The following is a 12552-nucleotide window of genomic DNA, read 5'->3' on the forward strand; positions in this document are numbered from 1 at the left end:
TAACCTCAATTTCCCCTCTTTCATTTTGTGCCTGTTTCTCTTTGTCCTATCTACAGTTTCTGATGATGAGTCCCTCTCCAGCTTCATATAGGTTCCTTCAGATACTGGAAGGTTCCTATGGGGTTTCCATGCAACCTTCTCTTCCCCAGACTGAACAGCCCCAACTTTCTCAGTCTGTCTGCACAGGGAAGGTGCTCCAATTCTCTCAGCAATTTTGTGGCCTCCTCTGGACTTGCCTCCAACACTTCCATGTCCTTCACTGTGCTGGGGTCACCAGAACTGTATGCAGTAATCCAAGTGGGACGCCACAAGAGTGGAAGGGAGAATGATAACCCTTGACCTGTTGGCAACACTTCTTTGGATTTATCCCAGGATACATTTGGCTTTCAGAGGTGTGAGTGCTCACTGCCAACTCACATTGAGTTACTCATCAACCATCACCCCCAAGCCTTCTCTGCCAGGTTGCTTTCAATCACCCACTTCTCTGTGGGTGTGTCACAATCCAGGTGTAAGACCTCACACTTTGTTTTGTTGAACATCATGAGGTTTGCACAGTCCCACCTCTCCAGCCTGTCCAGATCCCTTCAGGTGGGATACCTTCCTTCCAGAGTGTGATTGCACTACAAAGCTCAGTCTCACTAGTGAATTTACTGAAGGTGCCCTTAATCCCACTGTCAGTCAATCCCACTGATAAATTACCAGGATAAGTCTGAAGTATATCAAGCTGTCTCACAGCCAGCCTTTCCACAAATGTGCTCGTGTAAATCTGCTTCAATAAAATAAGAATTACTTGCCCAGTACAGTTAAATTTCAAAGTGTGAGATTGAGCAAAATATTGAAGATGTCATAGGCTAATTAAATTCTTACTAAAAGAGACAATATTTTGGACCCTGAATCCTGGCAAGTAGAGAGAGGTGCCCAGAATTACAACTCTCTACATATGTAATTGGAGGACTTCCACAAGAGATGCCAGTAGTGTACCATGATACTTTGTATAAGCAGTCTGAAATATTCCCTCCACTGCTCCAGCAAAACCAATTGTTTTTACAAATGGAAAGAGATGGAAAATTGCATTATCTGAGGTGGACAGAAACTGTTTCTAGAACAGTTATGCTCATGTGAGAGCTTTAACAGTTCAGGTACCAACATGCTCAGTTATACGTACAGTAGGATATTCCAAGTCCCAGCTTCTACTCTGAAGCAAAGACATAATGGAAGATGCATGACTTGGTTTAAACTTTAGATGTGGTATCCCCAAGTATCTCTGTCTCCTTCAGCAAATATCAGGCTGCACAGGGAAACTTAAGCTTCACACGTTTGGAGTTATTCCTATTTTGTCTAAATGGGGAAGTCAGTGTATTTGTGCAGAGCTAAATAAGAACTGAGTCATCTGTTTCTGCCTGGAAAATAGTCACACAGAGTAGCCTGTCTGCATAGCACACGCAGTGACCCCAGTCTCAAACCTGTATACAGTCTGTGAGCAGTCTGAAGGCATCAGATCCAAGAGTACAATCTTTACACAAAGCCTTCAGCCATGGCAGAAACCTCCTAACATATGGCTTGTCACAGTCTGTGATATATTCCATCTTAATCTTTTTGTCTCCTAAAATCAGGCCTGATCCTGGAGTAAAGGTTAAATTGAGGGTGGACTCTTGTAATATTTCAGCATGGGAATTCCTGGGAAAATATATAAACCTCAATATGACATCAGCTTTCTCTCATGGCAATATGAAATTGCTTTATTGTTTAGCCCGTGTCAAAGCTCAGTGAAGCTGTTGAACCAACAACTAGCCCTGTGAAAGTGTATCAAGTAATTCTGTTTGGTGTCATGTCTTGCATAGCTGCTGATAATGGCTTCTCAGTGATGAGATAGCAGACAAGAGCAAAAGCTGAGTCAAAATGGGCAGATTATAGAATAAATACTTCATTGTTTCAGGATGCCACTATTTCCAACTCAATCTCTTGCTAAATGCTGCATCTTCTGCACTTGTTGAAATTATAGCATTTTATGTAGCATCATGAAAAATCAAACTGACAATCAAAGCAGTGGAAATCGACCTGGCAGTTGTTAGCTGAGTGTAGGTGGTGCTTGTGTAATCTGCCCCTTTACCTGCTTTGGTTTGGGGGGGGATGACTTGCCAACAATCTCAGATAAATATTTAATACCATCTTGCTGTTAAAAGACATTCTGGTAAAAGGAAATCTAGTCTTTAGTAGAGGAAGTCTTCCATTGAGAACAAGAGATTTAGTAGTGCCCCAGATAACTAAATTAGGAAATGTGTACAAGATATGATTTAGTGTGAAACAAGAATGGGCTGGTGCTTGTCAAACCAGTCTTTGATTGTGTAAGCTAGCCTTACTTCTTGACTCATCATTGCTCTGCTGAATTTTGGCTCTGTCTTCTTCTTTTTTTTTTTTTTGGTTTTGTTTTTTTTTTTTTTTTTTTTTTTTTGTTTAGACACTTCATGTCCTTCTCATGAGATCTAGTTCATTCTTCATGTTCAGATCTTAATGATTTAAATTCCTTATGAAACAGTGCAGGTAATGTGGGATATAAGGAGTTTTCTGCTGTTACTGTTGATATGGCCACTGCAGCACCAAGGGATTTTTCAGGACTCACAAGACTTTTCAGGACTCACAAGACTCACAGGTCTGGTCATTCATCTTGGGTCAGAGATGTGCTCCTCCTATTCTCTGAAACCACAACAGATATCAATAAACACTGATACAGTGTTGCTGGGAAATAAAGCAATAACTGTGTTTAAAGTACCAGGCTAGCACCCAACTCTGCCACAAGAAATTAATTAGGCCATAAGTCTTAAATAGCAATGTTGGCCCTATATTCATTTTTACATCACCACATAGTTGATAGTGCAGTGGGACTGGCTGTAATGCTGTTTTACATGTTGTGAGCTGGATGATACTGAGGTGCTTTAAACCTGGCTGCTGGTACTGGCTGCTGACCTCTATTGAACATGCTGTCCAGCACATAGTGTAATACTGCATGCACATACTGCCTGCCCTGCATGCAGGCTTAATGTGGAAGAGGAGATTCCGTTAAATGAACTGTATAATGCATGATACACCAGAAGCAGGAAAGGGCATTTTGTGGGATTAGATAGAACCACTTAACTTGGTAGTGGCCTGTAGTTCCTGTTCATGTTCAGTGTGTGGAGAAGTCAGCGGGAGCACTGTGGGGAGCCTGCTTGTGCCCCTTAAGAAGGAAAGTGAGGAGAGTCCTTGTGCTGTTTGCAAGTCTGCCAGGGCAGGTGGGTGATCTATAAGAGACCTTGGTAGTACCTGTACATAGTCAATAGGATCTTATCTGTGGGCTGGCTGTAGCAGATAATTACAAATAACAGCAAAATAGTTTCAAAACTCAAACCATTTCCTTTGTATCTGAACTTAAATACAATTTGCTAAAGATCCTTGCCCTCACTAATGCAGAGTTTTAGAAGGGCTGGCATTAAGCATGCAATGTTTTGAAATAAAAGTAATTTCTAAATGGCACTTCCAGGAACACCAAGCAGCTTCAATTTATGCTGGCCATTATAAAAGCTGCTGGTTCTCCATTATCCTGAAATCAGATCAGTTGTGATCCTGGTGGCTTTCCAGGAAATGTGCGTGCTACCCTCATGGCCTGTCTGCACTGAGTAGGTAGGATGGATTCAACTTTCCTTCCGTTTCTGCCTAAAAATCAGGGATCTCAGTTTTGTCAGCTTGAAATGGCTGTAAAAAATCAGTGTCAGGCTCCTGAAGTGTCATTTACAGCTAGGCTGGAACAAGGACTGAGGCTGGAAGGCAGTCTTTCTTGTGTTAGTCCCAGTGGCCTCACTATTAATGATCCAGACCAGGATGCTTCACCACATGGGCACATGCTGGCTCACATTCAGCCATTGTCAACCAGCTCCCCTAGGTCCTTTCCTGCCAGGCAGCTTTCCAGCCTCTCTGACCCAAGCCTGGAGTGCTCGGAGTAGTTGTGACACAAGTTTAGGTGTTGAGTCAAGTGTGTGGCAAGATCTCAAGAAACCAAGTTGCTGTAATAGTTATTTATAGTGACTGAATCAGTGAATAATTCAGTGGTTGTCAGAAATATTAGGTTTGTATTTTCAGTCACATAAGGTATAGTGAGACTGTATTTTTCTGTCATACATAGCCATACCTGTGCTTTTGTCTTTTCCAACTTAACAAACCTGAAGTGCAGTCTCTGTTGAAGATGCAGGGAAGCAGTAAATGAGGAAACAAAGTGACTTCGCTGGAAGTGATATTCTTAAAATATATGCTGTGGTGTAATTTGTAAGTTGAAGGTTTTGTGATGGCTGTAAATATCTGTAAAGGGATGTATCTTCTGTCAGGCTGGACTATTTAGAAGAGTTTATTATTTTTTGAGGGACTATAAGCATGACTAGTTACAAACTGGGAAAGGGAGGAATATATTGATTGTGACTGGTCTTCACCAGCTATCTATTCAGTATCTTCAGTGATGTCAAGGAGCCATGGCATGCAGCTGGCTAAAATCAACACCAAAACAGGATTATTTCTGCTCTGTTTAAGCTCAGTTTCAGGGGTCAGGAACATGGTAAATGCAGTAACTGTTCGGAACTTGCAGCGGGGAACTGAGCTACATATTTAGTTTACCATTAGTAGCGTATTTAGTCCTCCTAAATTAGTTTGTGTGGCTGTAACTGAGCTAACAACAAGCTCCCTGGAAACTCTGCCACTCTAGTATCTAGCAGCCTGGCTGTGTTTAGCAGATTTTTTTGCTTTATATCAGTGCAATTGTAGGGGAAAACTATTCTGTGAGCTCTATTTAAAATTAGGTTGATTGCTTAATTTGGTCTTTATTTTTTTAAACATGTTTGGAATCAGGCTTTCATTGGGGAAAAAGATGACCTGTAATTGTGGCTGTTGCTGCATCTTTGCAAGCAGTCTTGCAGCTTGTCTTGGAAATTCTTGGCTTGCTTAACCCACACAGAAACTCAAATACCATTCAGTGAGAGCAGAGTAGGCTTACGTAACTTTCCATGGTTTCTCTTGCAGAAGAGATGAGGTAATTCTCTCAGACCTGTTTGTAATGGCCTGGAAAAGTGTTTGGTTTCACTTTCAAATTCTGGATGATTTCACCATGGGAACCTGACAGTGGTGCTCTTTTTGTTTGGGAAAAAATCCCTGTGGTAATTCGAGGTTTTCTGTTTTGGGAGCTTTTGACTTTGAAATCAGGTTTGTAGAGAAACCTCATTTACTTTATGTTCCAGTACAGAATCTCAGTGTGCTAAAGAGCTACAGACTAGTTAGAAATAGCTGATCACCATTTAATATGACTGCTTTCTCTAAATATGTGATGTATTACAAGGGAAGCTAGGTTCTTAGCTGTCTGCATGTGGAAGGAAAGATTTATCTTATTTCTCCTGTTGTGTTTTTCTGATCCTAGAGCTCAGGAGAATCATTCATGTGACACAATACTGCTTTCCATAGTGATAGTTATTGTAGGTAGGTAGTCCTTCTCTAATAAAGAACTGTGTTTGTCAAACAGGATTTAGAAATTTGGAAGAGTTTTTCCAAATCCTGTGGATCCAGGACCTACAGTGTCTGCATGAGTCTGCATCACATACAGGGACATACTGGTGCCTTAGGCTCAGCTTCTGGAGTAGTCTTGCTGAGACAAACCCTCAAGATCAGACAATTTGAAAGCAGAGGGGATTTACTGGGAGGAATGAGACCTGCACTCCTTGAACATCTGTATGGGCTATAAGCATGGCAGTGCTGGTAATCTACTGGCACAAGGCTTTTTGTTTTGGTCACCTGGAAGCTGTGGCTGTGTAGAAGACAGATTTTGCTAAGATATCTTGTAGGTAGCTCAACCCTGAGTCTCTTGCATTTTGAGGTCCTTTTGCTGTTTTGTGTTTTAGATCTCACAAAACTGTGTGTACACACAGGAATGAGCTTTCTTGGGAAAACCCCAGTGTCTGGAGGAGTCTGCAGCTATATGATGCAAGCAATTGAGTTGGAGTGAACGTGACCTGCCCTGGACAGATCTCTGCTCACTGTGCAGCATGTTGTGGGCCCATATCCTTGCTGCAACAGTGTGTGGTGACAAGAGCTGTTCACTCACTGCTCTTGGAGCAATGACATTTGTGCAACATAGGCCTTAAACTATGGGATTGTTTAAGTGGATCATAAATCTCTTGGCTGGGAGTGTGCTGTGACAAATGACTGTGGGGTGAGGACTCAGTAATATGCCCTGCTGTAATATGCCCAAACACAGTTGTGAGTAGGCATCTACAGACCAACTGGTGAACTGGTGAATTTCTTTCATAAAGGTGAATAGGAAACCTTATTTTCTTGACTATCTGACCTCATAAAATTTTGATTGTAGGACAGAGGTATGTGCTGATAAGTAGAACTGTAGCCAGGTACTTAACAGTTCTGTAATCCATTGATTTGGTTGTCTGCTTCTATATACTATGGAATAAAGCTTTCCAAAGTTTCTCTGGTTGAGCAAATGGCATGGTTAGGTACTTAAGTGGAGGAGAGTGACCTGGAATTCTGCTCTTACCATGTTGTCCTAGGGTGACTAGATTTCCTCCTAAATTTGTCTCAAACCAGGATAAATATGAATCTTGCTTTTGGGATCTCTTCTTACATCCTTGCAAATGAACCTGGCTGTGTTTGAAGGACCAGAAGATGCTTCTTTGGAGATCCCTTGCTGGGCTGGCAGTAGGACTTTTTAGTGGGTTGAACAGTTCCAAGGAAAGGCTTTGTGCTCCACAGCACAGCAAGCAGTGTGGAAGTCCACCTTCCAAAGTATTTTCAACACTTGATCAGTCATATTCAGACTACTGTGAATGGCAGGACAGCACAGAAAAGTTAATTTCCAGTGCCAGGATCTCTGCAGCCTTCCCACAACTGACTCAACTCAGAATTGTGCCCCACAGATGGTCGTTGACTGCAAGATGTTTGCTGTCATTACCCATCAATATTCCTCAGGGCGTACTGATTTATTAAACAGACACTGATGATGTTGATAATTCAAAAATGCCTGTGGTGGCAAAACGTAGTATTAGAAATACAGGTGGATGGACCAGCTTAACTTTCAAAGAAAGACAAAATAACTAGAGCAAGTTATGTAACTTTTTTTTTTTTTAATCATGGGAGAGTAATTTTAAGTATTTTTACAGGCAAATATAAAACAGGTCTTTTCAGCTTAGTAAACATTTTTTAGTCTGATTTTGAACTCAAAAAAAGAGCAGTGCTCTCTCAAGTTAAATATTTTCCAGTGTATTTAACAACAACTGTTGAATAGTGCTTCTTGAATTGGGACATGGTAAATGCATTTTGGCTTGCTTTCTGAGCATTACCAGCCCAGGTGTTTTGATTTTTGTTGTTCAGTTAGTGTTTTGCTCGTACAAAATTGCATAGAGTTACACTGTTGGGCCACTTGGGCACTGGTTTATAAAATGAGCAATTTAGTAGCCTTAATGAATTTTTTTCCCCCAATCTTTTCACTGTAGTTGTTGCTTGTTGGTCTTTTTTGTTGTGTTTCATAGCTAAAATACTCTGCTTTTTTTCAGGCTCACATTAAATTTCCTATTGACTATCCATATTCACCACCTACCTTCAGATTCCTGACCAAAATGTGGCACCCCAACATTTATGAGGTAAGGTGTTTTTTAAATAATTTTTTTCTGGGGTGTGTGAGAGAGCTTCTTGCTCCTTAAATTCAGTATATGTATGGGTTACTTTCAGAGGGTAGTGGACTGTCAGCAGTTGGATCAAAATGGAACTACACAGCAGGTCCAGAAGAGGAATGATTCTATATAGAGGCAATGGGTTCAATATCACCCAGTTCCATAGAGTTGTATTTGAAGGCTGAAGGCTTGTTTTGGTTCAAAACTTAACTTTCAGTGGAGGTCAGCCAAATCCTAGCTGAACTTTTGGGTATCCTAGAATAATGTTAACCTGCTAAGGAACACAGCCTCTATAGTTTTGGGAGCTAAAGGATTTTAAAATGTTCCTTTTGGTGCAGGTCTCTCACCTTATCACAGGCTTTCTTATGTGAGGTTCTGCAGACTTCCTTTGAACCCATCTGAAAACTGGAATGTCATTCTCTTCCATCCCTGAACAAATAGAGGCTTCATTTGATGGCCTGGGCTTGGAAAGTCCTTTCTGATAAGTTCTTGCTGCCAAATGCCCAGCTTGGAATGTGTGTGCTTCAAATATCATGGTGAGATCTGTATTGATGGCTTAGTAATAAATGGCTAGAAACCTTGCCAAACTTCAGTGCAGAACAGAATAGTAACCCACTTTAATTATTGACTGCTCAGGGGATTGCCCTAAATCCAAGGGCATACTGAGATCAGTTATCTGACAGTTTTCTGATGTGGGTTTTGTACTTGGCACAGGATCTTTCCTGTATCCAAGGATGGTGTGTCTCTTAAAGGCTCTATTTCAGTTATTTTGATCTATAAATAAAGTCAAGTTTGAAATCTTCAGATAATTGCAGACCCATACTGTCTGTATTGATTCTGTATCTGGAAGTGCTCATGCAGGAGGTGAGTGGCAAATGGTTACCAAAATGAAATGTACAAAAAACAAACCTTGGAAAGGACCTCTCCCAGTCCTGGTGAGAAAAATTGACTAGAAACAACTGAAGGCAGCAGGAGGAACTAACCCAAAACTTTATTTTGCGTGTATTTTGGGTTTGCTCAAACCCAAAACTTGATGGGTGTATTTTGGGTTTGCTGAGATTACATGAGCTCTCAGCTTTGTATTCATAGCAATATTTCTTGAATCTGAAGCATCTTGCAGGCTGTTTTGCAAACAACATTTAAGCAATGAAGATAAGGCACTGGGATAACTCCAAATGAAACTGAGAGTATCTCACCAAAGTGTTTGAGATTTGAGGGTTTTTCAGGAGGAGGGGTACAAAAAACCCTTAGTGCAAGGAAGATGAAAGAAAATAGAAGTTTACAGAATCTGCTGGTAGGACCAGATGGAGAGGCTGGGGCTGACATTCCAGTTCTGAGCAATGAGACTTGAGCAATGTGTGTTTTTCCTATCTCTGGTTTACTTGGGTCATCTAATTGAATTTTGATAAAATTGCATTCATTTGCTCTTTATTTTTATGGCATAACAGTTCTCAGTCCTGATAGAAATGGAGGATATATGTCAATGGTAGATAAATACCCCATTCTCCTTGTTTATGTCTTCCAAAAATGCATGTAGGAAAGGCTTGGCCCCTGACTGTCCTGATCCCTAAGACCTTGTGCTGACCTCATCAGGTCCCATTATACCTTTACCCTTCCAGATTCTTAATGCAGTGCAGTTCCCAAACATGTAACACTGATTGTGGTAACACAAAAAATTCTCCCATCATTGCTTCCCTCTGTCTTCATTTTGCCAAATATGTCCTTGTCCACATGCTGCTGACCTGATTGCTTCAGGAACTTTTCCCAAGTGCTGAGATTCTTCCTCTGGGCCACTAGCATTGCATTCTTCCAGGAAAAGGTTAAAGGAAAAACTAATGGAAATTATTAGTGATAGCAGAGTAAACTGAGCATAGTCTAATATTAGTAAAGTTAACTTCAGCTTGGAGCGATACTAAAAAAATTTCAAGATTTCACAAGCCTTTTGGGGTCCTAAAAGGGAAACAGCCTTCTTAAATCAAACTGTTCCAGCAATGTAAGTATGTGCTTTGGAATTCAGCAGCTCCAGGTGCTTCCTCACTGTTCTTGACTAAAACCTGCTTCAAAGTGACAAGGGCCTGCTAGATTTGCATACCTGGCATGGATAGTGCACCACTGACATCTGGATACAGATCACAACGATCACAACCTCCCCCAGGTGGGCTGCTGCTATCTGTAGCTGTAATCACTGGCCTGAGCTCAAAGGCACAGATGCTGTTGCTGTGAGCAGCCCTGCTCTATGCTCTGAGCAGTGTTGGAAGGATGTGAGACCAGGTGTGTGGGAAGCTGTCAGCCTGGAGTCCTGACAGAGCTGATCCTGTCATCAGCCTGTGCCCTGGACTGGGGTGACAAGCATGAGTGCTGCCCCACAGCTGGCTGCAACAGAGAGCAAAGCCCATGGGGCCTGGACAGGCAAATATCTGCTGGCTGGCCTCAGGCCTCATCTGCACCTTCACCTCATCTTGTAGTAAGACACATTTGAGTCCCTGGCGTCTGTCTTAGTGGAGGATATTAGCTGGGATGGATGCTACTCCAGCCCTCCTACAAAGCAGTTGTGTCAGAATGCTGTTGCTGATGGAGAATTGGGTTGACAGCTTTCCTAAATAGGCATTATGAAACTTTAAATCTATATTCAGGCCATAACACTGGTGAGTAGAACACATATTGAGGATTATGTGGCTGTATGGCTTCCATATGCTGCCAGAATATTCTTGCTTTTCCATGCTGCACGGGATTTTCACTGAAACCTTCAGAGAGCATCTCCTGCCTTTTCATCCGGTATTTTGAACAGCTGTGTCCTAGGGGAGCTGTGTAAGCCTGCCCCACACCATCTGTTCAAGATCCTTGTGTCCTGAGAGACGTAATGTTTTCATACCTTTGCTAGTAGACAGTGATTAAACCCTTCAATTCAAAAATTTCCTGTAGCTAGCTTAAGCTACCAGTGGGAATACAAATTTTCTTTAACCCTATTTGGGGTCTCCTGTAATTAAACCTTATGTCGCTGTGACAGTAGTACTTGCTATCTGGAGACCAATTTAGTCTTACATTACATTATTACTATTTTTGCTTACTTCAGTACATTCTTTAAACCTCTTGATTTTATATTGGAGTTTTTTGCCAGTTTGCAGGCTAACCCTTGGGTATAAAGTAAATCCAGGAAGAATTCAGAACCATTTCCAGCCCTTGCTGGTTTTTGCTGGCACTTGGATGTTCATATCAACAAGGTTAAACTGATCAGAAGACAGCCAAAGTGATGGATTTGAGTCATCATGCCTCAGCCTCCAGACAAGCTATTCTCAGTGCTTTTTTCTGTCTTGCAGAATGGAGATGTATGTATTTCAATTCTTCACCCACCTGTAGATGACCCACAAAGTGGAGAGCTGCCATCAGAGAGGTGGAACCCTACCCAAAATGTCAGGTAACTGAATATGTTGTGTAGTGGTGACTTCAAAGGCCTTCCATCTCTACAAGACCTATGGCCTGTGGTGGGAGAGGTTTGGGAGGGAATTTAAGGTTTTGTGGGGCTTAGGGCTTGAATCAAGTGGGACCCAGACTTACCAGCCTGTCTGAACAGTCTGTCTGTTCGTACATACTGGTCTGCTGTGTTGTCTTCCTGGGATGACAGTGCAGAGCCCCCTGTTCACAGGGTTTCATACTCGGAAGGTAAATTATCTCAAATGTTGAAGCCTATCTCAGTCACTGTTATCTTCTTCAAAGTACTACTGGTGGAAAAGTATGTGTAATGGGTTCCAGGTGCCCACCAAACTGCTCTATTACTCCCATTCCTAGTGGGACAGGAGAGAGAAAAATAATGTAGAAAACAACTTCCATGTTTGAGATAAGCCAGGTTACTAAAGCAATAGGCAAAAGCTTGTGCACATAAGCAAAGGGAAAAAAATTAATCTCTACTTATCATTGGTGAGCAATGTTCAGCCACTTCCCAGGAAGCAGGGCTTCAGCACATATAGCAGTTGCTCCAGGAGACAAACACTGTGATATAACAAATGTCCCTCATTCGTCCTCTTTCACTTAGCTGAGCTGATGTTACATGGTATGGTGTATCCCTTTGGTTAATTTGGACCAGCTGGCCTGGTTGTGTCCCATCTTAGGATCTTGCCACCTCTCAGCTCCTTGATGGGGGAGTGGGGAATGTTGGAGACAGCGCTGATGCTGTGCCAGCACTGCTCAGCAGTAGCTAAAACACTTGTGTGTTATCATCCCTTTCTAACTTTGAATGGAAAACACTTAGGGCTGCTAAGGGAAAATGAGCTACAGCTCAGCAAATTCAATACAATCTCCACTTTTTATTCCATACCATTTGTGTCATGTTTAGATCCCACTTAATTTATTTTTCTTCCAACTGTTTCACTGTATTTCTTTCTTATTACTGGAATCCCTTCTTACCCACAAATAAACCCAAACTACATCCTTGAACCATCTCTATACCAAACATACATCTTCATTAATCTGTCCTTTCACAGATGGATATTATTCTCCTGTTTCATGGCTTCCTCCAGCCCTCCAGATCTATGACTTATGCTCTACTCCACAAGGATAGGTGATCAGGACAGGAGAAGCAGCACACTTGATTGTTGGTCACCAGCCTTGATTGTTGGCTCACATCATCATCACATTCTCCTTGCTCCTCACAAAAATCATTCTTTGTTAGGTCATGACATTCCTGCTCCTTTACTTCCTGCAATGTAAAACTCACACAGTTTGTTTTTCCCCCAAGTTTAAGTCTCCTTGAGGTACACACTGGGTCTCCCCATCCTTCCACATTACCTGCCAATACAGGTTCTTGCACAAGACAATTCCACTAATGTGCTTTCCTTTTCTCATGGGAGGAGAATCCATGCTGATTTCC

At 41.8% G+C, this 12552-nt stretch overlaps 1 protein-coding gene across 1 annotated transcript in view; it reads left to right on the forward strand.

Moving 5' to 3' along the window:
- Positions 1-12552, forward strand: part of UBE2R2 (ubiquitin conjugating enzyme E2 R2) — a 54328-nt gene that overhangs the window by 31886 nt on the left and 9890 nt on the right. Inside the window, exons 2-3 of the mRNA XM_021538947.3 lie at positions 7572-7658; positions 11006-11103. Of these exons, the coding sequence (XP_021394622.1) occupies positions 7572-7658; positions 11006-11103 (185 nt within the window). The remainder of the gene's footprint in view (positions 1-7571; positions 7659-11005; positions 11104-12552) is intronic.

This window comes from Lonchura striata, chromosome Z (genome assembly GCF_050655825.1).
Source record: "Lonchura striata isolate lonStrDom1 chromosome Z, ASM5065582v1, whole genome shotgun sequence".
Lineage (NCBI taxonomy): Eukaryota > Metazoa > Chordata > Aves > Passeriformes > Estrildidae > Lonchura > Lonchura striata.